At 39.8% G+C, this 27,576-nt stretch overlaps 1 protein-coding gene across 3 annotated transcripts in view; it reads right to left on the bottom strand.

Moving 5' to 3' along the window:
• Window positions 1-27,576, bottom strand: part of ptpn4a (protein tyrosine phosphatase non-receptor type 4a) — a 115,534-nt gene that overhangs the window by 23,222 nt on the left and 64,736 nt on the right. The window contains exons 6-16 of one of the 3 annotated variants that reach the window (XM_042336022.1): window positions 25,414-25,458; window positions 23,246-23,298; window positions 21,290-21,410; window positions 21,087-21,177; window positions 18,299-18,387; window positions 13,228-13,291; window positions 12,125-12,297; window positions 10,907-10,975; window positions 6,059-6,193; window positions 3,461-3,619; window positions 81-231 (exon numbers count right to left, since the gene is read on the bottom strand). In XM_042336022.1, the coding sequence (XP_042191956.1) occupies window positions 81-231; window positions 3,461-3,619; window positions 6,059-6,193; window positions 10,907-10,975; window positions 12,125-12,297; window positions 13,228-13,291; window positions 18,299-18,387; window positions 21,087-21,177; window positions 21,290-21,410; window positions 23,246-23,298; window positions 25,414-25,458 (1,150 nt within the window). The remainder of the gene's footprint in view (window positions 1-80; window positions 232-3,460; window positions 3,620-6,058; window positions 6,194-10,906; window positions 10,976-12,124; window positions 12,298-13,227; window positions 13,292-18,298; window positions 18,388-21,086; window positions 21,178-21,289; window positions 21,411-23,245; window positions 23,299-25,413; window positions 25,459-27,576) is intronic. The other 2 variants (XM_042336023.1, XM_042336024.1) reach the window with 2 other exon arrangements.

Below are 27,576 nucleotides of genomic sequence, written 5' to 3'. Positions count from 1 at the left end.
GCACAGAGGTGGCCTACAAACAGGACCTTAAACATCACCGATTTTTGTCTCTACACATTCTGAATTACAAAATAACTTACCGTTGATTTTTCTGACGTTATCAGACCATCGTGGGAGTGAGGATCCAGCTCCTGTAGGGAAGTGTTAAACTGCTGCGAGTGGATTGAAGCATTTTTTTTCTGTTTGGGTGGTAATGCTGGTGGCTGTCCATCTCCCCCTGTCTCCTGAGTTCTGAAAGACGAAGGTGACTTTTTAATGCATTGTCCCCTGCATAAATACTTCTCCCAAAGCCACACAAGTACTGTATAGTGCTTATCATTTCCATCAGCTATCTTACACCACACACACACACACTTCTTTATACAGTGGGTTATTGCAATATGGAATTTGCTGCCATAAACTCTAACTGATGCACAGATCCCAAAATCCTTTGAAAGGGAATTAGATAGATGGCTGTCAATGAAGAAGGGGGACTGGGGCTGGATGGCCTTTTTTTGTTGTCACAATCTATGACTGATTACACTGAAGAGTTTATCATCAAATCAAAGCCCTAATGGATAGGGTGGTCCAACGAGAAAGCTTGCCCGACAGTAATCTCAATGTCAAGCTGAGCAGTTTTAGCTGGTTAGACTCCAGCAGTTACCCCAATGCACCCTCTGGGTCCCCAAACCTTGGCTCTTGCCAATCTGCATCTAATACTTTCCTGAATCAGTTACGCAGGATGCATACCTCCAGGGAGAGAGTGTGCATTCCATTCTAACAATCTATCTCTGAAATTTGGACCAAAGTTTGGTCTGGATACTCGTAAGCATGGTGATGGGTTTCCGCGTGTGTCGGACACTCGGCTGGCAAAAAACAAGACAAATCAGTGATGGAAAGTTACATTTTTAAGCACCATATATTTAAATTGCCTGTTAACAGCAAGGAAATGGAAAGCAAGAGGTTGCAGAGGAACATTTGGAAGCATAGCTGGATTTAAACCTGCTATTGTGTTGATACTGCAATTGAGATGAAGTGCCGCAGAAAACAACTCCTCACAGCTATCTCAGAAGCAGGGCTCCAGCAGGATTCACTTTGTGCTTCTCAATCCCAATTTATAATGCACTCGACACCGTGAAGCGTATAAATTCATTGTGATAAGCATTAGAATTGACCAACGTCACAGCACGGTGTTCATTATTCTGGTATTTGGCATTATGTAATCCGCCCTAGCGAAATGAAACTTTTATAAGTGAAATACAACGTCTTCCAAAATACAGGGTCGCTTTCACCTGTCTCTTGTCAGGCGCAGTTCTTGCAAACGGGTTATTGTAAGAAACCTATATCCCACCTCACTACAAACACAGATCTCACTAGCCAACAACAACAACTTGCATTTATATAGCGCTCTTCACACTGGGCAGCGTCTCAGAACTCAACAGTGGCGAAGCCAGATGCTGAGTCGGGGGGGGGGGGGTTGGGAGGAGGTGACAGTAAGCACGGTCGAAGAAAAAGGTCTTCAGTCATGATCTAAAAGAGGGGAAGGAGGGGGCAAGGTGGAGGGGACGAGGAATAAGCAGGAGGCCAGAGCCAGCCATGCGGAGGCAGCCAACCTGAAGGTGAATAGGGGAGTTGGTAGTTGTGGCACAGAGCAGCACTGTTTTTTTTCCCCCAAAGCCACCAAAATCTATTATCTCTCAGAAGTGAAACCGTGCATCCCTCTGTGACATATCAGCATAACAAGCTGCGAGGTTCAACAATTGGGAGCTTTGAGCAACAACTGTGGTGCTTTATGTTTATCCAGCCAAGGTTGAGATTCATTATGAATGGTTAGGTAAAAGCAGCTTATTTTGCAGACCAGAAACGGTATTCGATGCTGCAGCCTTAGGCAACCTACGTAATGATGCAGCGGATTGCTATTGCAAGGGTGTATGTTTGAACCTTTTTTACAAATGTAAATGCTAATATTATGCAGTATGTGTTCATTAAAATCAGCATCTGCCACATATATTTAAAATCTAACTTGCTCTAGTTTTAATCACTGCGCAACAGAAAACATACGCAGGGGTCAAAACGTATCACAACAGGAAATGTTTGTGGTACTTTGGGATCCCTCCATACAAGTGGCACAAAAAAGCCACTGCAAACCAAACACATCTCTCCAAAGGTTAACCACAAGATGGTGAGCTAACGTTAAAATTCCAGCAGTCTCCGTACACAATTCTTATCAAATCACAAACAAAAAAGACTACAATCATCTTTGCAAATTATACCTTACTTGCTTTTGGTCTGTACTGCTGTTTGAATTGGGCTGATTTTACTGTCTATAAATTTATATTTCAAATTGCTTTCGAAGGAGCTCAAAACAAAAGAAACTCCTTTTATTTCCCTCTCCTCCACAGGTCCCAATCACTCTTTGTTAAGTAAGTTTGCTCAAAAGGTTAGAGGTGAGGAAAGAAGATTTTTTTTTTAACCCAGCGAGTTGTTTCGATCTGGAATGGACTGCCGGAAAGGGTGGTGGAAGCGGATTCGACTGTAGCTTTCAAAGGAAATTGGATATGTACTTGAAAAGGAAAAAAATTGCAGGGCTTTGGGATAAGAGCAGGGGAGTGGATCGAGTTGGGACATTTCCTGTTTTGACATGTTTCGACCCCTGCGTGTTTTCTATTGCACAGTGATTAAAACTAGAGCAAGCTAGATCTTTCAAAGAGCTGGCACAGGCCCGATGGGCCGAATGGCCTCTGTCTGTGCTGTTAAGATTCTATGATTAGATGGTTTCATTTCTGCTGAATTTTTTACTCCTGAATTACAATGAACAAAAAACAATGCAGCAGAGAGAGGAGATAAAAGTGCTGTGCGAATCCACAGTACATATCACACAGGTTACATAACCTGAAAGGCGTTATTTGTTAACTTTTTAAGCTTAAGAGAACAAAAGTCTCCTGAAAGCTATTGGGAACTAATGCAGGCACTAATCCAACTGACATGAAATTGGGTTGATAACACTTTGATTAAAACATGCCACTAAATCCATTTTGAAGGAATACATTTATTTTTATGAAGTGTTAGCTGTGGCCCACCTACTTTTCAGCAATGCTTGGCAGTGCACCCAATGCAAGTAAGGTGTGATATCGCCCACACTGCCGCAGCAAGATTTAGGTCATTAATAGAACAGAGCGAAATCATCTATATTTGACTATTGCAAATTCCGGAGTGTTTTATAAAACTCAATGTGGAATTGACGACAACATATGGCAAGAAGCAATTTAAAATACACTAAAAGAATAAAAGTTAGATAGCAAAGCGAAGGAGACTTTTCTGCTTGGGTTTTTAAAAAACAAGAAAAAAAAGGATTTGCTATGAATTCGGTGTGAATTTCCTACTCATCCACAAAGCCAGCCTCTGGAAAGCAGAACATTGACTCACACCCAAATTTGCTCAAACAACTAGAGCATGTTAAACGCGAACAGAAGAAACTTACGGAGAGGTCTCCAGAGTAATACTGTTTGCTTGAGTGGACGAAGGAGACTTGTGGTTAGCAAAGACTTCGCTTGATGAATCGTGCACTGCATGATCGACCAAGTGTCCGACAGAAGAAGGTCTCAAACGGCTTCCTTCCTGGGTAAACGTGGAGTTTCGACTTCATTTCCAAGAATTTGTTTGGTGGTTTTGGTCGCAGGGGCAAAGAGAAGAGAAAGAAAACAAATTAGACACATATCACAAGAAAGTTAACTCTCACAGCAAACATCTCTCTACCATGCCGGGGCTCTACCTAATAGCTCTAAACCTCAACAAAATAAAGGACCCACAACATAAGTATGTTTTGCCCACAACAGGGAATTCTCTTTACAATATATTGAGATGTCTCAACAACATAATGCACTATATCAAATGCAAGGATTGTTTATTCTTATTGAGTCTTAGTTTACATAACTACTCTATTAAAGAGAGTAATGTTATATTCCGGTTCAAATAGCAGATTACATTTAAAGGCCGAAGATTTGCAGATTTAAAGATTTGAGGAGGATATCTTTGAGCGAGCATCAACTGAATTGGGCATCTTGGAGATTAATGCTGACTTTCCATAAATACTAACACACACTAACAAACAAAACTCTATACATATCAAGGTGAAATTGAGTCAGAAAAACGTCTTGAAATGCAAATGATAAACATGAGCTGGACTCTCCTAATTTTCTGTGGACCACATTCCCCCCTCAATGCTCATCCATCTCCAAAGTTATACATCACATGGTTTTGAAACCACTGCAGGGCAGTCAATACTGGAGTCTTTGCATCTTTCAAAATACATTTTGCTTTAAAAAGCTTCTATATTAAGAGGTCATTTGCAAGGTTCACAAAAGTTGAACAGCATTGCTTAGCAATGGCAAAGCACTTGCTAACAAAGGGTAGGACGAACGTTAAAACAGATCTGTGCAGAAAGCAGACGTCTTCTCAATCGCACAAAGTCTTACAGACAGCTAGGCAAGACCGCAAGACTGGCATGGAGGGTGGATATCGAGAGGTAGATTTGGATGTCATCGGGACACACATTTGATGTTTGCGGAGGATATTTGAGATGTCTAGAAGACGTGAAAAGCGCTAAATCAAGTGCAAGGATTATTATTATATTACAGCAGGAGGTTGGGTGGATGGCATGTAGAGGGGAGGGGCGGGATAGGTAGACAGAGAAAAGCTGACGACAACAATGCTAATCTGAATAAGAGACATTGTTTGGTAGCTCTTGAGTCCACTTCTTATCCCTTCAAAAGCAGTTCCTGACGTTTAGGACTTCATTCTGCTCGCACCATAGAAATCATACCACAGAAGGCCATCTGGCCTTTTGAGCAAATGCTGGTGATAGCCTCTTCATTGGAGACATATAACATAATGATCATCAGATCGTTTACTTGAAACAATTCAAGGATTTTTTTTTGGGGGGGGGGGGTGGGTGGAGAAATGCATTCAAGCAAAGGTAGTTATAGAAGAAAGAGAAATACAAATATCAAGAAATATCAGAGGACCGAGGAAATATTCTTTGTAGTTAAATAATAATCCTTGCAATTGTCCTATCACGTTACTAAGGCATCTCAAAATGCTTCACAGAATATATTGTGCTGTACACAAGGTGTTGAAGACTGTGTATTTTGTGGGTGAAATTCCCATCAATACATCTTTTTCCACACTCCTCAGTCTTCAACAAGATTCAGGTTTCCTTACCTTTTTGCCATGACTGAATTGGGCAGCTCTGCTAGAATACACAAGGAAATAGCCAAACACACACAACACACACACAGGTAGAAAAAAAATCTACAGCCTAACTCAACTCAAGTCAGAGTACCAATTTGTTCTACATCTGCTGTTAATGCTGTCATAACTGAGCTTCATCTGAGATGAATTTAATCGCCAGGCTTAGAAATAGAAAACAGAACACACAGAAGATTATTCGTCACGATATTTTGAATCCAATTGAGACACCAACCGTGTTGTGATGCAGCTAAACTATACCAACAACATATTCATGCATGTGCACGAGTTGTCTACTGGAATGTGCTGAGAGTTAAATCAAATTCAAAGCACAACTAATATGTGCTGTGCCATATGGACATAACAAAATGTGCCACAAGTATTCACTTTCGCCAGGGTTAATCTCAAACTCCTGGTGTTTGCTCCTGCTGGTTGTATTTTTGTCGGAACATCAATGAATTGATGAGGAAAAGTGCTGAACTGGCAGTGAAAAATGCTACACTGACTAGCCTCAAAAATCTCTTCAATCAGCTTCAATTTAACACTGAATGCGACAAAACACAACTTCTCTGGCTTCAGATATTATCATATGGATGCAGTTTATTTTGAGTAATTCTATTTCACTCAATACTTTGTCTTTTTAAAACTACTTGCCAATTTTAATTATAAATAAATCATCCTTTTTGGGGGCAAGCGAACATACACACACACACACACACACACGGAAATACTCTATTAAAGAGTGGAGAAATACAATTCATGTTATAAACTGCCCAATTAAACTGCCATCAATAATTCTGCTTCTTAGGGTGAAAATTCCTTGGTTACTCACTGGTTTGGGGTTCCAGGTGGGGAACGTGAAGGCAGGCTCTGTGTTTCAAGTCGATCATCTGACAATGAATTCCTGCTTACCGAATCCCAGTCCATTCCACCGATCAGTTTTCTTGTCAAAGGTTTACTGGGTGATCTGGGCCATTTTAAGGTGGCAGTGTTTGGGGGGGGGGGATGGGGAGAAAGAGAAATAAATTGAACTTGTTAAAGCGTCGATAGGGGCTGGGGAGGAGATAAAGAGAATCTTACAATAGCTGTAGGGCTCGATAGATGTTAATCCAAAATCTACCTTCAAAATAAGTCCAGGGCTACATGATAAAGAAATGTTTGTTAAAAAAAAACCTCACTCAGCAATACTGAGCTTTCGACAATACCATACCTTCAGTTAGCAAAACATATTCAGCCACGCCTTTAACAGTTAATTACCCTGTCAAAAAATCCTACATGTTATGATTCATCAATTCATTAACAGCACAATTAACCAATTTGATTGTAGCAAACTCTGAACGTAGTTTGTGTGTTAATATGCAGGACTCTTATCTTGATGAATTTCCAGTCGAGCATTAGGCAAGACAAATGTTCTCCTCACCGTTGGTAAACCCATCATAAAATTAGAACGGCACTTGTACACAGCACTACAGGAAAGTATGTGAGGTACATCTATCTCCGCAACCTCAACCTTCACACATTTACTGCACCGAACTGTATCTCGGCATTTCACAAATGACACAAGTCACGAGATCTGAAAACTTCCGCCCTTTATACGTTTTCCGACGGTGTCTACAGTAAATGGAAAATAAAAATAATCGTGCTGATTAATGGACACCTACATCTGTCTACTCATCTTTCATTGAACTAAGCCATTCAGATGTTTAGATAACAATTTAAGACATTTACCCGTCATGTGCGCATTAAATGCACTCACTGCTGTTCCCTTTTAACAAATAACTGTGCTGGAGTATCAAAAGCTACACTTATTTTTTATTTTCTAACCATTGAATTGATAAAAAAAATTAACTGAAAGAGTTTTCACTTCTAGGTCCCACTCGCTTGAAGACTGGTTTGATCTGCTTCCTGTTCACTTGGGAAATTTTCGCAGAAACTGTGACCACATTGCATCAGTGAGCTGTTCTGAGCTGCGGTTTCTCTGACCACTATGGTTGTCAGTGCTCTGCCATTTTCATATCTCCACATTTGGTTGCAGTGTCACCAACCATGGAAAATATGCCAATGAAATTAGCAGTGAGGTACTATTGTTCGAAAAAAAGATGCAAAATAAGCTTCTTTTCTGTGGAGAAAATGTAGCTTTCACATTTAAATTATTTCATGCTTCAATACCCGTTGTCTAAATAAAATGAGTAATGGATCATAATAAAGCAACACTGTAATAGGATACGATTTGCAATTAAGCACTGTGCTTATCTGTGATTTTTAAAAAATATTTTTATAACGTGAATATAAAGCGGAAACAGCAGGACAGAAAGTAAATGATTTACAGCACATAACAAAACTCTGAATTAAGTACGAAACTAAAAAAATGAATAACCTGCCTTCCTCATTCTGCTAAATTAGGTAGTCTTAATGAACCCCCAAAAACTCTTCATTCATTTTTGAAGTGGAGATGGATCAAGAGAGGGGAATTTTATTGGAACCCTTTACTGAAAGAGTAACTTACAATTGTTGGGTTTCAGATCAGTTTATGTTTAAAGCATCAGTTTAAAGCATACCTTATGCTTTGTAGTATTTTGAAAAATAAGTTGTAATACATATCAAAATAATCAGAGGTATTATAATAATAGTAATGCTCCCATTATGAAGCTTAACCTCAAAATGAGTCCCCAGTTATTTTTTTGTTGACCTCCAGCATATACATGAATATACATGAATGTATATAAACATTGGTCAGCTCTTTTAACTGAATCCCACCCCCCTGGCTCGGGGCCAGGCTCCACAATTGTCAAGCATTCTGAGACGCTACCCTGGGTGAGGGGCGCTATATAAATGCCAGTTGTTGTTGGGCCACTACAACAACCATCTGGAATTATGCAGCAACATTCGCATAGCGGAACAATTTACAAAGATGATGCCAGGTACTGAGCAAGAGAGATGGGCAAGGTGGCCATAGGCATGCACAAAGAGGTCATTTATTTCAAAGCTGTCTTTTTGAAGACAGTCAGCAAGCCAGAAGGTTCGCGGCATGAGCATGTCCATCCTGACATACTGGTTGAAGGCTCGGTTGCTGATGGTGGCTGCAAAATTTAGGCCTGAGTTTGCTGAGCGGAGGGGGTGAGCAGAAGAGTGAAGCTGAAGTGAGATACTGAGGTATGAAGAAGCGAGGGCCTGAAGGGATTTTACTGGTGAGGATGTTTCAGGAGCCAACAATTAGGATTGGATTGGTCAGGCAAGGTGTCCGACACTTACCGAATTAACAACAGCAACTTGCATTTATGTAGCATCCCTCACGCAAGGTAGCTTCACTGAGCAGAAAACCATCACGTACGTAAAAGCAGGAATTCTATCCTTAGCAACAGTCTCAATTTCAGGCAGGAGAAGGCCATGGTCTCCTCATCTCATCTATTCAGCAAGTTCCCCAAAAGATTCTTTCAAGCCATCAGTTTTAAAAATCTAATAACCCTGAAGATGACAGTCTGTGCTGTTTGTTGTTTTACAAATTGATCACTTTGAAGCAAAAAGTGTATCCTCTGTTCTCTACTACTGCCTTGATTTTGAGGATGTGACTCCTGGTTCCAACATTTTGTACACAGCAGAAAACCTGAGTTGGGTGTCTTCACATTAGGGTCTTTACTGACATTAATTTCCTGAATGTCTCACTCTGAGAAGTTTGACATTTCAATGCTTGCGAAATAAACTTGAGTGTCCAATAACTACCAGAGGTTGAGGCGTTCTCTTCATAAGCTTTCAATTCAGCCAATGAACAGAAAGACATTTGTTGGTCTTGTATTTTTATTTCCTTTATTCTTATAAGGTCAATACAGATAAGACCAAAATGATTTGCTTTTTAGAGGGGGCGGGGGGGTGAAGGGGGGAAGTGGTGGAGAAAAACTTCCTACAGATCCCTTCATTCATTCACTGTCTTGAGTCCTATTCTGAGCACACCGTCTCCAAGATAACTGCAAAAGTCTCATCTGACTGATCCCTAACGGCTAAAATATTTGCATTTGAGATGCTAACGATTTATCACGTCAACACGTCTCCAAGTATACTTTGAAATAAACTTCGAGAGAAATTGTAAGCAATTTACCACAAACCCAAGTCTATTTGTTTGCAATTCTTGACGATGGAATGAATAAAGACCAGGGTAACATAAAATCTGCTAATTTTCAAAATAATATCATAAGATCATGAATATACATTTGAACCACCAGAAAAAGGTAGACAACATTTCTGAAGGACAGCACCATCGACAATGTAGGACTCTCATAGTACAGCATCTTAGATTCTGAGATCAAGTCTTGGTATGGGATTCACACTAAATCTTCTCATCCACATTAAGAGTGCTAATAATTACAGGAAATATTGCTCCAACAGGCGCAAACACCAAACCATAAACTTAGTTAGGTGTTTTCAAAACTTCTCAGAAAACACTTTAAGCCTCAACCAGTTAATAAAATTTCGGTTTCACTTCTTTTTTAACTCGAACCATTTGCGCATTCAGAATTATTGGATGAGCCACACACGTAAGCACCGTGTTTGAGAGACATTAAAAAAAGACCCCCGACAGAAACGGAACAGACCTGGTTAGTTAGCGTGTCTTTAGAACCTAAGGCTGTAGCTCAAAGACTTCCATTCTATTCAATACACAAAAAACAATTCAAACGCAGCCACGGCTGGTTATCTGCCGGCTTATTATTAGCCGTACAGAAAGAAGCGCTGCTAAACCACTGCAAGTTTGCACTTTGGCAGAGCTCCACTCTTACTCAAATATACATGTTATCATCTGTCAGTAACCTTGAAAACGACATTGCAATGCAGAACAGTTGATGCTTTTCCCAGTTACCTACCTTTCCTGGGATCTTATTTTCCTTTCCTTAATTAAGTGACCAGTAGGCAAGCCGATTTAGATACAGCTTGGGTGGAGGTAGTGGAATAAAAAGAAACTCAAGAAATACCATTCCGTTTGGTCAATGACAACATGCTTCCTCTTCTTGTACAACATACAGACACGTACTTCACTGACTAGTTCTCAGTTTTGTTCGTCTCAAAAAGTTAAAATCAAAAAAATGCTGATGTGGTGCTAAATAAATAATAACAGTCCTTGCATTTGAGTCATTGAGGTGTCTCATAGTACTTTGCTGAATATCCTGTAAATTAGCATGACTGTGAGGGGGTAGGCAGGATTTCCTTTGGGCTGAGCTGGCTCCCAGGTGTAAATGCCTGACTATGGAATATCAGAATCAAGTTGACCTAATGCAGTGGACTCAGATGCTCCATTCCTGAGCCAAATGGGTTTGCAGCACTTGAAGACAGTTGTTGATGACAGACCAGCTAACCTGAAGGCAGGACTCGACAGGGCAGACCAGCCACTGGGGCAGGGATTATTCCCATTCAGTTTTGGATGACGAAAATTCCTTGAAGATACAAGCACAACCACTGAGGGCAAGATCTTCATTGTTGTAATCATTCAACCATTCTATCTGCTCATTAAAATAAGATTTGAAAGGGTGGGTGAGACCCAGGAAGGGTGTGTGATTCTTAACACTCTGATGACTAATAGTATGCTGAGGTATTCTAATGTATCTTGAAGTAAAGTAGTACCACAATTTACTTTCACCCTGAAAAAAGTAGTCCATTCACAAAACAAGATACAGGGGATTTCAAACAAACATACCTGGCAAATACCCTGTCTTTGTTTGCTTTCTCTTTTCCGTATTGCACAGACTGCACCTCGGTCCTCCCACTGCAAATAAATGAATACATTTCAGACTGAAATCACACATGAAGGAGAAGGAATAAGAGAGGGAATGAGGAGGGTTGGAGGCTCAGGTGGAGTATAAACTCGAGCGCAGACAAGTTGGTCTAATGGCCTGCTTCTCTGCTGCACTGTTCATTTTAAAAGGCACTATTGACAACCTTTCATTTCTCCAAATATTACCTCTGTACAAAAGAACTGGTTTCCATGGGAAAAAAAATCAAGAATTTCAACACAAAAACGTTTAAAATGTTGCAATGCTGATGGGCAGTGACTAGTTTTTGGAAATGTAAGACTGTTGTATAAGTGGAAATGATGGTTATCTCACTTCAAAAAATAAGGGTCTGATTCATGTAACTATGGACTTTTGCACTTAACATCTCAAGAGACCTGACTTAACTTGGCTAGACAGCCTGCAGTTATTCTGAAATCATTGTTATTATATTAAGTGCATTTGGAAAGTAAACCTTTATTTCCGATTTACAAAACCAGTTAATAAGCACATTTTAGTCCTGACAATTTTTGGTAGCACACAGATGTGGTATCAAAACAGGTTTCCTTACACCAGGAGAGAAACTCCCTTCTCTTTCCGAATAGTGCCTTGGGATCTTTTGGGTCCACCTAAACAGGCAGACGGGACCTCGGTTTAACTTTCTCATGCAAAGGATGGGCACCTCTGATAACGTAACACATGCTCAGCACTGCATTGGAATGCCATCTTAGACGATGCGAGTTCAGCACAATGCATAGATATAGCAGACAAAGCATTATGGCATAGTTTGGGGTTTGGTGTGAATTTCGAATGGGGGATAAATAATCCCTATTCGAAAGTCACACCAAACACAAAACGTTGGGAAATTGGGAGAATTCTCTGTTCTCTTGAAAATAGTGACAGTCTTTCAAACGGATGAGACTTCAACTTAAAGTTTCATTCAAAGGCGAGTGAGTGTGCCGGTAATGAGCCAAATGGACTCTTGTAAATGTGCAAAAATCTTTTTAAGCAAACATCTCAGGGTAACATTATTACTTGACAAGACAAGTTGCAATTTAGAAACTGTCGTTAGTTTATTCCGCATGGCCCTAAAAACTAGAATGTTTATTGTAAAACTGAGGCTTTTCCAACAGTTAAATACCTACCAGTATCGGAACTTGGAACCCAACGTAAAATAATGTGCAAAAAAGTTCTTCTGTGGAGGAACAGGTCTCTCGAGCCGAAAGAACGTATGATGCTCTACACATGCTTTCCACAGATTTTTACAAGCTCGATAGTTCCCCATGTTAAATCCAAGCAACGTTTCTCTTGAGTCGAGCTGTTTTGGGGGGGAAAAAAAGTCAGAATTTTAACTTGCCAAACATATATTTTTTTGAAAACTCAATATTAATGTCAATCAAAAATTTCTTCTCATCCTTTTACCGATTCCATCTACACAGGAATAATTCTGTTTGGTAATTGTGTGCATAGAGTAACGACAACAACAAATTGCATTTGTATAGCGGCTTTCGCCTTGGGAGGATGTCCCAGTGTGTTGGATAGTGTGGGGTTTGCACCTGAGCTGTGGATGGGGATCGGAGAGGGGAGGGGTGTGAGGGGGGTGAAAGAGAGAAGATGACCAAAGACTTGGTCGAAAAGAAAGGTCTTGAGATGATCTTTGAAGAAGGTAAGGGAGAGGGCGAGGTGGAGGGGCCCCGGGTTGGAGTTCCACAGGATGGGGGCAGAAAGGCTGAAGTCCTGACCATCGACAGTGTAGCAGCCCAGTGCCTGCAGAGCAGAGAGGTTGATGAAGTTTTAATAGATCGCAGCGGTAGGAAGGAGCAAGACCGCGGAGGACTTTAAAGGTGAGAACAAGGATCCTGATCTCCAGGGGGTGGGGAACCAGTCAAGCTGGGCAAGGATGAGGGTGATCGGCTCACAAAGCTCAATGTGGGTAAATGTGGAAGCATTAAGGCAACACATTTATAAAAACGTTTTTTAAGACATCATGTTTGAAACGGGCTCTGTAACTGGAGAACAAAACGGATACTCATGCAATGCATAGAATCACAGAATTATACAGTACAGAAGGAGGCCATTCGGCCCATCACGTCTGTGCCGGCTCTTTTTAAAGAGCTGTCCAAATCAATCCCGCTCCCCCGCACTCTCCCCAAAGTCCTGCAAACTTGTACTCCCCAAATTATCTGATATCACAGATCTACTGGTTTCAGCCAGAAGAAAGCACACTGAAGTACAAACACTCACTCACCAATTCTCTTCGAAGTTGAATGAAGAACTGTTTGCATTTGAAAGATATTTTTACAATTTTCAACCTGTTGAAAAGGAAAGGCAGTGAGTAAATTCAAGATATGAATTGTTCGAGGAACATCTTGATTTTGGCAAATTTCTCCCCCTTTTCTTTGCTGAAGGCACCGACTCTTGCTGAGGATTGGATATAGAATCTTCTGGCATTTTGTCTAACAGACCATTTTTCATATGTGGTCAATGAGCGTTAGCTGGCTTGTCAGCCGCGGGCATCTTCATTTAAATGTGATTGAAAAAGTGCTCCAGATCAATACTCTAGGATGCACAAGTCAGCAGAACAAAAGCACAGATGCTTAGAGTTGTAAAGGCCAAATTCAGGACATATAACAGGACATTTATCTTTATTTAGTGTGATTAACGACTGAACAGATGCCCAGGATTGATAGTTTGAGGCCAGGACACTAGAATCATTTCAAAAGCAGCTTGATACTGTTAATGGGTGGGGGGGGGGGGGGGGGGAGGGGGGAATGGTAATTGCGCTAATATAAGAATCTAAGATAATGCAAGGATTATAATCTATGACAACACTTGCATTTGACATATATACACCTCATCACATTGAAATATATCGAAGTCCTTCACAGACTTTTCTATAGAAAGCATATTTCTAGGCAAATACTCTTTGAATAAAATTAAACAGAATCCATTAAAAATAAAAGAGCAATGCTTTGTGTGAATGATATCATGCTCATTATTTTTGGAAAAAGAAATCCAGCTAGTTTGAGGGCCATTCTACTGTCTTCCAGGCTGAGAAATGGGTTCTCATTGTAAACTCCACTTGAGCTACTTGAAGGACAAAGGGTACGACGAGGAGAACAAATTTTTGAACAGATAAATTACTTGCCAAGGACATTTACTTCCATTCTGTAATATAATGCATTGATAGCATTGCTGAGAGTATCAATGATCCGTAAAAGTGCTACATGAATGCAAGCTGACAGTGGTGCTGTCTACAGAGAAACTCTGATAACTCGTAATCCCAAGGGAAATAGCTCAAATGACTACTTATCAGAGTTGACTGGTTATCCAAAGCATAGTATCTCGAAAGTACAAAGTAATCAAATAGCCGAGCTATTGAGTGAATGGTGAGTTATGTGGGATTGACAACTTATCCCAAGGGTGAGTTATCAGAGTTTCACTGAATATACTAATACAGTATGCACTGTTAGAAGACAATGTGGAAGACTGCACATGACCACACAAAACCCACTAAGGAGAACAATTGCTTCAATTGCTATTTATTGTTAAACCTCTAGCATGCGTGCTCTGGGAATGCACTAAGCAAAGGCTTGAGCTGGACCGCAGTGGAAAAGAAAATTCTGATACCCTAACCCTCAAAAGGAGTCCAGAACTCATCAGAACATTGTACAGGAAGTGCAACGGGACTGAAGAAACAATGGAAGACAGCTGTTTAAGGCAACGTTTAAATTCCAATTGAAATTCGTTTTTTTTAAAAAAAAGCACTGTCCAGTCGATTCAACAACAACAAATGACATTTGTATAGCACCTTTCACGTCAGGAGAATGTCCCAAGGCGCTAGACAATCAGGGATCCATACCCGAGCTGGTGGTTGGAGGGCGGAAAGGTTAGGGGTAGGAGGGTGACCGAAGGCATGGTTGAAGAGGAGGGTCTTGAGACAGGTCTTGAAGGAGGCAAGGGATTCAGTAACGTTATTTGGGTAGATTTAATACATTAAGTAGAGCGAATGGAGATAAAAGGCCAATTTTACTGTCTAGTCTCCAAACTAGATTTTAGATACTCATTAAAATGGATTTTTTTTAAACCAATCTGCACGGTATAAAAAAAGTACCTTTTGGACTGTTTTGAAAATAAACCAGATTCTATGATATTAATACGGCAAAACACACTTATCTTTCTAAATCTTTTGTCCTTTCCCTCTAGCTATATTATAAGGATGAAGGCGTTTGACTTAAAATGTTACTGAATATACTTAAATCAACTGATGTCATCAACGTCAAATGCACAACACACTTGGCTGACTCCCACAATCGGAATGGGACAGGTAAACCCTCGAACTGTTGCAGAAGCAGAGATGGGCTTGGCCTGGCTCAGCTGGGAGCACTCTCACCTCTGAATCAGGTTGTGGGTTCAATTCCTACGCTTGAAACTTTGAGCTCATAGTCTGGTTTGACATTGCAGTACTGCTGTATTGTTGAAGGGCGCTCAGTAGTGTCCCACAATCAACAATAACTTGCATTTATATAGCGCCCCTTATGCAGGTCAGCATCCTAGAGTGCTTAACAGGGGCGGACGATGACAACCTGTCGTTTAAGAAAAAAACCATCAAAGGAGGATGCTTTTAGACACGATTCAAGCTCGAGAAGGTGAAGCCGAGTGAATCTATTGAAGGCGCACGTAGTTTTATTATAAAGGACGTAAAGCTTACCCTTACTGCTCAGCGTGAGTGAAACCACCTATGGTGCTCTTAGAGCAGTTTCAACCTCACTGAGTAGATGAAGCAATCTCTCCCCTATTAGCACGAAACTGACTTTCAAACTGCAGATGTGGTGGGAAAAATGGTCCACAAGGGATCGGGACACAATTAGAAATGAAAGATCCCAAAATAATGTGATCGCACAACTACGCATGGAATAATAATGAAGGAAAAATTAATGTGAGATTTATACAGAATAAAAAAAATTCAAAGGAAAGCAAAAAACATGAGAAAGAGAGGAGAGAAAAAGAGAAAAGGGAAATTAAGCCATGAGAGAAAATAAGTAGTGTAATATGAGTATGCAGGCGAAAGAACACCTTGGTCATGTCATTAATAAGTAGGTCAAACGTGCACTCTTATTGTCACAACATCCAGAAACTCAGCTGCCTGGCAAGCTGAGTCCATATCATTCAAGGGGTCAAAGATTGGCAAAGAATTTAATCGTCAATCGCAAAGTCATGCCTCTGTTTCAGCTGCATGCTCTCTCTTTCCATTACTGTAAATGTTTCTTAAACCTGATCAAAATATTCTCAACTAATGTGCATAACCATTTGTGCCAAACACTAAGTGGACAACAAATGAGCTTCAGCTCATGCAGGATCCAGTCATTTTCCGTTACATCAGTACAGCTATTAAAGATTGACGTGAGAAGGGAAAGGTTGGACTCAACAACTGCATCTGCGCCACCATTTGGCCACAGCAAAGAAACACTTACCATTAATTGAGAGTAATGTACAATTGGTTGCCGCGTTTCGCCCACAAAATACAATCAATTCACTTTACAATATATTCTGTGAAGCGCCTTGAGGCGGTTGAACGATATGATAAGGTGTTATATCAAATGCAAGGATTATTATTATTATTACTACTACAATAACAGAAAAAAATTGCATGACCGACTTTTTTATTACGACAGCTTTCGGGAGAATCAATTTTCAGAAGGGGTAAAATACAATTTACATTTATATCGCGCCTTTCATTTCTGAAGGATACTTCAAGGCGGTTAAAGTATGGAGAATAAGGACTAATGGCAACACCTTACATTTGATTACAAATGTTTTGTACAAACATTTCTGTCTGCGTGTGTGTGTCTCTCTCTATAAATAAATAACTAATAATAATTTGGTCACTATATCCCTGTTTATGGGACTTGATGTGCGTAATTGGCTGCTGCGTTTTGCTCACAAAATACACAGTCAGTACACTTTACAGTATATTCTGTGAAGAGCTTTAAGACGTCTCAAAGACATGATAGGGCGCTACGTCAAATGCAAGGATTATTATTATTATTTATTTCCAATGTTAACTACTAAACACTATGAAACACTGTTACGTCAGAAATTATTATCACTTGGACACCAAGGAGTGCACCAGGATTCGTCTTAAAATATCCACTTGGAAATAGAGGTGATTAATAGGTTTGTGGAGATAATGGTAACATGTCAAACTGATGGTTATTTCAGCTGCCCACGAATTTAAAAATAGTGGTTACATCTCCAGGACTGGCAAAGCTGTGCTGTTCTGGGCTGAGGAGGGAGACAGCAAATGTTTTCCCAGAAGGAAAGACATCACACCGATAGGTCCTTAATAGGATGACAGGTCATTAATGGGAAGATACTCAAAGGATGACTGTGCCTCAAGCAATTTCAAAAACACACAGTATGCAACAGGAATTTTTCTAACAATTTAAAGACGCCCAAAACTCCCCCTCAGGCTTCAATTGATGGCTACTTTTATATCACGTATAACAAACACCCCTTTGTATGTGAGGCAAAACCGCAGAAGATGTTAAGCAATAGAGGAAATCATAAAAATAGGCTTGAGCTCAATTTATTTTATTACATGCCTTAATTATCTTATTGTTGAATTATAGCCTCAACTACAGATTATACTTGACTGGATAAGCACCACAACATTACCAAATATGCAATTACGTTTTCAAATCATTTCTCTAATACAATATAAAAGTTCACATAGCATATCAAGTCGCTTGTAGCTTGCATCACAGATTCTTCCAAAGGGCTGCATTTTAATGTGTCAGCAGCTTAATATCAGTGAGGCAATTTTGTCTTTGAACAACCAAGTTACAATATGTAATCATCACGACGGGATAGCATTATGGAATAGAAATGCAGCCTTTCCTAAATCGTTTTCAGGGCATATAAGACAAGTGTTGCGGATAAAAACAGTACAATTTAGATCAGCAACAAAATTAGTCACACGAAACACTGACGAACAATGAACAATGTACATTTCACTCACTAAAAGCAAATTTGTAATTTTTAGAACAAATTTACGGTGTAGGATGTTAACAGAGACCACACTGATCTGGATTTGACCGTAGCACACATTAACAAAATATTCCCAAGGTAAGTTTAAGTTTTATTAAACATCTAACGCACTATTTTTAAAGTAAGCCCACAAGCTAAGTTGCAGTTCAAATTTTGACAGGTAATGAATAAATCACTTATTGAAATGAGGAGATTTTACCAACAGGAAAGAAAAGTTGCGCAAGAATGGTTAGGAAACCACTGTGAGAACTTCTCAACTGTGCTCTTACCATGGAAAGTAGTTAATTCGTACCCTGCTCTTGTAAATGACAACGCCGCTTGACAGCACACCAATCATGATTTCTGTGTTACTTTGATCCTAAAAGAAATCAGATGATCTCGCATCAAATATTGTGTCAATTGCTGATAACAGATTGCACACAAATAAAGCTATAGTAACTTGCATTTGTAAAAATACCATAATCGTGGAAAGGTGAGTGATGATGGGAACAAAACAAAAAGGGAGAAACACGTGTAGAGAATTTCCTTACTCGTGAGATTAATAGCTGGACTAGCTCTTCTGCTCTGTCTGATTGAAAGGCCCATCTTCAAGTGGCGGGCAAAGCAACTCTGTTTAGTCGTCAACTTCAAGCCTATCTACTGCATTTCTTGCAAGGGAATCTGGTTCTGGTTTGAAACTACAAATAGGCCACACGCCCAGGGCTCTGAAAACTATTAACAAAAGGGCATTTCTAGACCATTAGAAATGACCGAACCAGTTGACTTATGCATCAGTATGGTCAGACATCGGCCCATCATCTCAATCCAGCTGTTTATTCAACTTGTTCATAGTAAATGCCTCATTCTATTGGGAGAATACAGGATTACCTCGATTGTGAATACCAGTCTCAATTCAAGCCAACAGGGGCCTCTTGTTACAATAAATGGTCACGTTCACAATACCACAGTCACCTTGTGCTGCCGAAGCACTCTGTTAATAGTCTTCAACAAATCGTTTTGGAGCACTAATGGAGACTGACTCAGCTAAATACTCTCACTTACTGTACTCGAGCCAAATGTGTGATTAGCTAAATTAAATTAATGTACCTAAAAAGGCTTTTGTGCACTGGGAACCCTTCAAAGCAACATATTGCTTGTCATTTAACAGATACGTCCCGTATCTTGAAATACTGTGATGGCTGAAAATATACAGCAAGACACATTAAAGCCCAAGTGGACCAGTGTTCCCTGGCCCAATTACAGTCTGGGGGAAAAGTACTAAGATATTTTGTAAGATCTAAATAAGTCGATCTAAATAAAACAAGTTAAAATGGGTAACAGAAAAGAAATTCAGAGCCAACAAAAAATATTATTTTCTCTGAAAGCAATTGTTCCGCAATTTTTTTTAGACCCTTCAACGTAACTTACACAATAAGAAAATTAATGCCAAATTAGTCCACATTTATAATTAGTAGACATAAGCAGAATAAGCAGGAGAGTACAGAAGTAACTTCCACCAACCCGTCTCCCACAGCTCACCTGACCAGTGAACACAATATACTGGAGGGGGCACCAAGATCTCAGAGCAGGAAGGCTCAAGAGATGGAGCCAGTGCCTTCTTAAGGGGGTGACTACACCCCCATCTTGCTCCTGTGTGCTGGGGCCGGGCTGAAAATGGTGGAGCACGAAGCCTAGGCCACATGGTTGACCCGAGATTGGTAAAGGTTAGGGTGGGGGAGTGGGAGACTGCGAGGGGTTTGTAACAGGTGCCACGCACCCTACCCACCCACAGATTAAACCTGTTATAGTGAGGACTGTGTGTCTCTGTATGCATCCGTGACTGCCTGGCTTGGGGCGGAGGAGGGGATGGGGGGGGAATGTTGTACAATATACTAACATTTTATTAAACTGCTTGAGATTGCTTCATGTCCCCCACCCTATCTGACCCACCATCAACGACTGGGCATTCAGCCTATCTGCCTCCACTTTCCAGAACTCTATCCCGGAGTCCCTCCGAGTCGCTTCCTCCCTCACCTCGTTCAAGCTCTGCCAAAAGAACAATGCAGTATAACACTCGTCAGATAATGGCACATTTTCCAGTCCTTTATCACCAAGTTTAGCACTTTTCACCTAAAATAAGCCATCTGCAGAACGGCTATACAAGTTAAAAACTACGCACAAATAGCTAGCAGTGAGTTGGCAATAATTTCAATTTGTCACATCTCAATCTCTTCTTGAATTTCTGCTTTATCACTTCCTGCCATCCATTAGCTGTATAAACGTTGTAAATGATCGTTTTCCATTTCTCATCATTGTTTTCAATAACAACTACAACAAAACAACAAAGTTACATTTATAGAGCGCCTTTCACGTCGGGAGGTAGAAGCGTTGGTAGAGAACCATATTCTCTACCAAACACAGTGCATCATTTTCTGATGGAAGAGAATCGCTTCCAGTATTATTTTCCAACAGTCCATAGAACCAGCTCATATTGAGTCATTTGCTGTGGTTTCCTCTTTCACTGGAGAAGAGGGCTTTACTCTATAATGATTATACCAGGTTTTTATTGCATAGAAAACTATGGGATCACTAAAATTACAGAGTGTGGCTAGGGTGACACTGTTTTAACCATATGCACTAATTTAATAGAAAATGCCTTACATACACTCACGCAATACAGACAAATGTACTTCATCTCAGGTGTGTGTTTACATGTAAATTTACTTAAAACATCTATTTAAAGGCGCTATACAAATGTAAAGGCACAAATATGTCAAAATACATATGCCTAACCGTGCAAATATGGGTACTGAGATCAAATACCCAACGAGGGATCTATGACTCATTTTTTTATTTATTAATCAAAAATGCAATTTAGCCACACCCGGATTCCCAATTTACCAGATGTGGCCAGTGGCTAATGTATTGGACAACCCCGCTTTAGGTCAGTCTGCAAGATTCACAATAAAAAACTATTTTACTTTATGCAGTTTAAGATTCATGCACTTCAGAGTAAAGAAAAGGCTAAGAATAGGCAGAACAAGAAACAATGTGGGCAAAAACCAGATTGAAACTTACCCTTGCATAGTGCAATTCAACTCCGTACAATTCTAAGCTCCGTGCTGTATTTAGGTAATTAAATTCTGATTCTGCGGGAGACAGTCCTCTGCTTAAAAGAAATGCATTGAAGCAACATGAGGTTAAAAAAATCTCGATCGCTTGCTATCACCAGAAAGAGTAAAGCAATAAAACAGAAATTAAACGCATTGGAAAAAGCTTACTTCTGCTGTTGATGCAACTTTGCTATTTCTTTTTCAAAGTCTTGAGGCTGGCTGGGAACGAAAGAAAACTCGGCGAGGTAGCCCGGCAAGTGCTCACTATCGTTGTAATCTCCCAGTTCAGCTGTGAAACAGAATATTAAAAATGAAATTCCTGCGTGTAAAACACTAAAGAGTACGATTGAGCCTTATCTGTATAGTGGCAAAATATTTCAGATGACACTCCTTTTAAGTCAATGCAATTTCCACTGAATAATTCATTTACTTTTCATTAGATGCTTATCAGATCTTATATTCCTGTTTAGAAAGGATTAGTAGTAATTGCTGTGGATGCACGGCTGCCAATTCAAGCTGCCACAGGGAGTTCCTCAGTACAAAATCACAGTAAATATACAATAGCTGTCTGCAAATCTCAAATCCAAAGTACTTTGGGAGAGCTGCCCATTCCCTCCTGCTTGGATTCCTTTGGTGTTTTAAAAACTTTATGTAGTACTTATCCAATCAGTTCAAATTGAAAGGTGGCAGTGGAAAATGTAAGAAATGTACTGCTACTTGCAAGGATAGATTACTGCTTACACTATCAACAATGTTATATCCCAAGGATAAACAACTGCTACACTATCAGTACAAATTATACTCCATAGACTACAACTTGTATTATTTGCACACCCGAGGATACATAACTGCTCACACTACCAGTAGAATGTCATATCAATTGTACCATGAGGTACTATTTTAACCTTTTAAGAAAGCCCACACCCACCCCAGCAAAAATACTGAAATAAGTACATTATGTTTATAATGATGTGATCTCTTCCCTTAACTTCACACAACTTCCTTCAGTTGCCAATGATCAATCAAAACAAGTTGTGGATTAGCCACAGTTGTATTTTTTTCCTCATGACTTGATGCAACAGCAAATTGCATTTATATGATGATAATAATAATGCTAATCCTTGCATTTGATACAGCGCCTTATCACATCAGTGAGACGACTCAAACTGCTTCACAGAATATACTGTAAAGAGAACTGACTGTATCTTTTGTGAGCGAAGCACATGATACAAACTGTGCAAGGGGTCTAGCACTATTAATTATGGACAGAAGATTAATTGAAGAGTTAACTTCTGTTGAGGTTACATATGTGAAAACCAAGTTAGTACAAAGAACTGACTAATGCTACACTGACTTGGAAATGAGCAGGATAATCTGCCTTGGGGCAAGATGAACCTTCTCCATTTACTGAGAAATGAAGCGTAATTGCATTATACATCATGTACTTCCAAGACTCGCAGACCCACTTGAAACAACAGGCATTTTATTTTCAAGAAATGCTGTATGAAAAGGCAACTGTTAAAGTGTGCGGACTATAATTGAACATTACTTAATTTAATGGTGAGCTTTGTTGTATCATATAACAGCACAGTGGAGGCTTGACCAGATCAGATACATCTTACCAAAGAAAAGGTTTGTTTCAAACGGGGTTTTGACCTCACTGGCAACCAACAAGCTCAATTGTTTAGTAAAATGAACAGAGGCATTTGTTTTGCAGAGAAAGGTATACAAATAAATTTATACAATGAATGCAATGAAATGTATGCAGTCTTTGATTTGCCATTAATAATAAAACAGACAAACATTTAGACGTTACATTTTAATGAAGTCCGTTAATAATAATAATCCTTGCATTTGATATAGTGCCTTATCACGCCATTCAGACGTCTCAAAGCGCTTCACAGAATAAACCGTGAAGTGAGTTGACTGAGCGTAATTGACACTGCGCACAGCAGTGTCCCACACACGGTTGTGGATTGAGTGACCTAATTATTATTTTCTTGTTGTAAACAGGGTTGAGATGCACAGTTAACAAGACACGAATCAAAGGGCAAATGGAGCCACAGGGAAAGGAAAAGAAGATCACATTCTACAAGGTTCCTAATCGGTCAAGCATATACTTACATTGAACAGCATAGGAGGCCAGAAGGGCTGCAGTGCTATATGGACAAGGCAACCTGAAAGAAGATGACATCAAAATTATTTCTTTATTCCACATCAACAGACGATTTCTGAGGTATCTCAAACGCTTTGGCAGTGTGCACACATCGTTGACAAGGCCACCTCAACCCACAAAAAGAACAAAACTTTGTAAAATGTCTTTAGATGTGTCGCTAACAATGAGCACACCATCACCGATGCAATCATTTGTGTGTCTTTTCATCATCACGTTTTTTTGTTTTTAAGAAAGCGCAAAGAGGATTGGTATCTCATGGCAAGATCATATCTTGTCCTTCAAAGCTGAAAGAATATACTGAGGCATAATTTGAAACACAATATCATTTAAAAAAAATAAGAGCCATCTGACAATTACATTTATTGGTACAATACTTTTGCGGTTCACTTTGTCATTCAAATATCAATGAAAGCTTTGAGAAAACAAATTACATAGTTGTCAAAGCTAAACAGCAATGAAGTCAATCAAGTGACGCATCGTTACATAGAAGCAGGAGGAGGCCATTCAGCTCTTCGAGCCTCTTCCGTCATTCTATAAGATCATGGCTGATCTGTACCTCAACTCCAATTACCCACCCTTGCCCCATATCCCTGATACCCTGACCGAACAAATATTTTTTTTTATTTAGCGCTTTAAACATTTAATACAAAGTGACTGTGGATTTTTGAAAATATTCTAATTATTTGAAAAATGTTCCAATTAGTTACATACATGCGCTTTCTTCAAGTTTAATTTCTGATGCATGTTCAAAGCATTGATACAATTACACAAGATAAACTCACACTGCAATAAACACCCAAGCAAGAATTATAATCATGATATGGAAGAATCTAATTAAGACCATAAAGAGTGCGAGGCTTTGTAGGCATAGGATTGACCCTTCAAAAGCATTTTACATACATCTAGCTATTGTATTATGTTTTTCCATAGTATACACAGATCAGTTCTTAATAAATTGCTTTGTTGGCAATAGATGATGATTGCAAAAGGAGAATTTTTAAATATTAACTGGGACACTGGATCTGAAGATATGTATCACAACACAAGCATTGGATTCTGACAATTTTATTGATTAAAAAAACATTTAAAAGTTAAGACTGCATGCAAAATTACATTTATAGAGCGTCCTTGATGTCGGGAGGACGTCCCAAGGCTCTGGACAGTCAGGGGTCAGCACCCGAGCATGCGGGAGGGGTGGGGTAGGGGTGAGGGAAGGCAGAGAGTTGGGAGGGAGACTGAAGGCACGATCGAAGAGGAGGGTCTTGAGACCGGCCTTAATAATAATAATAATCCTTGCATTTGATATAGCGCTTTTCACGTCGGGAGGCAAGGGAGGAAGCGAGGCGAAGGGACTGTGGGATGGTGTTCCAGAGTGTGGGGGTAGAGATGCTGAAAGTCCGGCCACCGATGGTAGGGCAGGTCGGGCGGGAGACATGGAGTCCGTTGAATGGAGGGAGCGGGCAGGTTGGCAGGGAGTCAGCAGGTCAGAGAGGAAGGAGGGGGCAAGGCCATGGATGGTCTTGAAAGCCAGGACGAGGATCTTGAATTCGATTCTCTGAGGGATGGGGAGCCAGTGGAGTCCGGCGAGGGTGGGAGTGATGGAGTCATGGAGCCTGGTGTGCGAGAGTACACAAGCTGCAGAGTTTTGGATGATCTGCAGCTTGTAAAGGGAAGAGTTGGGATGGCCAATGAAGAGGGAGTTTCCATAATCGAGCCTTGATGTGACGAATGCATGGGTGAAACTAATTCCAGTTTAGCATTCCCCACACATACCAAGAGTCTTGGTAAGACACCACTGTGCTTTGCTGCTCTGCTCACATTGTGTAAAAAGGCAGAATCCAGAAAGATTAGGAATTATTTGGCCACCTACACTAGCAGTTAAGGTTCTTTAAACAGGGCCAATAATAATCATAATCCTTGCATTTGTTATATCGCCTTATCACGTCTTCGAAGCGTCTCAAAGTGCTTCACAGAATATTCTGTAAAGTGGAGTGACTGCGTATTTTCTGGGTGAAACTTGAAAGCCAATTGTGCACAGCGGTGTCCCACAAACAGTTATAACATGAAAGAGAGAAAACCTTCTCCACTAACAAATAGATGGTGCATCACTACTCACCTGCCAGTAAGGATATCTTGTTTAAGTTGCAGAAAGTATTGGTACCTGAAAAAAAAACATTGGAAACATGGTCATTAGTTCATTAAAATCCAGCCTTAATTTCACGAATGAAACTAAACAAGACCATGTCAATGCACAACTTGAACAATTTGCTCTGCTTTGAAGTGTTTTTCCTCAATCAAGAGGTGAGAAGAAGACACAAAAGGAAAAAAAAGTATCATAATCACAACCTCATCCGGATAAATTCTTCACTGATTTGCAAACTGATTTGGCGAAAGATCTGGCAGAACTACGTCAATGCAGTGACATATAGCTTGCTTTAGAAAATTGATTCTTGATATTTCTGGTTAAGAAATACTGAAAGTTAGACCTTTAACTTCAAATGACCACTTTTTGTTTCTTTATCACTCACATAAAAGTTCATCAGTCATGACACCTTTCATATGACGTGAGGTAAATTGGAATCATCACCAAATGAACATCAGTCAAACCAGAAAATAATCCTCTCACAAATAAGACTTTATGAAAAGGCTTTTTAGACTATGTAACTATGACATAAAACCAATTTATGAGTGCGGAAAGCATGAAGCAATCGATTGACACCTCAACAAAGCATGGTCCGAAACCCACAGGCTATCATCACACAACTAATACAGTTGGGCATAATCAATGCATAAGGGAAAATAAACAGAAAGATTAGTCGTATGATAACGATAAAAGTTGTACTCATTTTTATTCTTAGGCAATATCCGCGTACACAATAAATTTGTACAGAAATGATTGTGTATCATTACCTCCACAAAATATGTAGTTTTTTTTTGTTCAAACCCTACAATTTTAGCAACTGTAATTTTATAAAATCACTTAAGCCAAACAATTTTCTTCACAAGACCAACAATTTTGTAATCAGAACTCCAAAGCCTGGCTATCTCGCCGAATCCTCAAAGAGCAGTGGGATGAGCAAGCTTTTTTTTGTTCTCAACGTGATGGATAAAGTTGCGAAAAGGACCAGGTTGGTATGAAATGCTGTTGGAAGCATCCTCCTGATTCTAACAAGGGTCACGCTAAAATTAAAGCAAGTATGGGTAGAAATTTTGCCTGGGTCTAGATTTACTCCATTAACAGAGCGGACAGAATGTGCCAAATTCAGTTTTTATTTTTCTGTAAAGTTGCTTCAAAAACGGGCTACAAAATCTGAACTGAATTCAACGATCTGCCAAATTATGTATAGCCTGAAATCCTATGTTAAGTGTGAACAGATTTACCGCAGTAGTTTCTTAAGAGTGAAGGAATCTCAAGAGTTAAGTATTTTGAATGTTACACATTTGTCCGTGGAAACCCTCATTCTAGGTAATTGTCCTTATCTTGAGGGTGCTTCAATGGAATTTACTTGCGGTGTTCAAGAGTAAGCAGATGAGCTCTGATAACATTAATTTGATATTAGCAAAACTTGACAATGAGATTTGACAGGGAGATATGTGTACAGTAGCCAACTCGCATTTGTAACGGTTCATTGTATGTCTGATACAAAATATGCAGAACACAAGTGAACCATAGTAAATTGTGTTTCAGTGCATTAAAGCTACTTTGACCAAGATCTTTGTATTGCTTTTTTCTTTCTCTCTCTCCATTTACACTTCAATTTCACACAGGACATTGGAAGAGGGGAATGAAAGAAACTTTTTTTGATTCCCTGCTCAGCGACATTTAGTGCTGGCTTCTAATTCTCAAAACACGGGGACTTATTTTAAGTTTAGAGAGTTGACACCGATATGTCGGAATGCAAAATTATGTTTTCAGCAGAGTATCAAATGGTGGGCCGCGCTGAAAACCCAAACCACAAGCAAGAGAAAACCATCAGGCTGGGTTTTGAATGCCTTAGCTGTAAAAAGATATTTGGGAACAGCTTGAGGTCAAGTAGAAGGCAGGGGTTGTATTCTGCTAAATGGCTTTGATCCCATGGACTTACACTCGGTATTAAAAGATTGATACGAGCTTCCATGAATAGAATTTTTAAGCGGGCTTAAGAACCCAATGAGCCAGTGTGCTCTCAACCCGCTCCCCCTCTCTCCCCTGCATTCAGTCCAAACGTTAGTCACATTTTAGTCCATTGGTTCAGAGAGCGACCAGCTGCACATACAGCAATTATGGAAATGTTATCAG

The sequence above is a fragment of the Callorhinchus milii genome, unplaced genomic scaffold, assembly GCF_018977255.1.
Source record: "Callorhinchus milii isolate IMCB2004 unplaced genomic scaffold, IMCB_Cmil_1.0 Scaffold6, whole genome shotgun sequence".
Taxonomy (NCBI): Eukaryota; Metazoa; Chordata; class Chondrichthyes; order Chimaeriformes; family Callorhinchidae; genus Callorhinchus; species Callorhinchus milii.
This window is presented reverse-complemented; position numbering and strand designations above follow the sequence as displayed.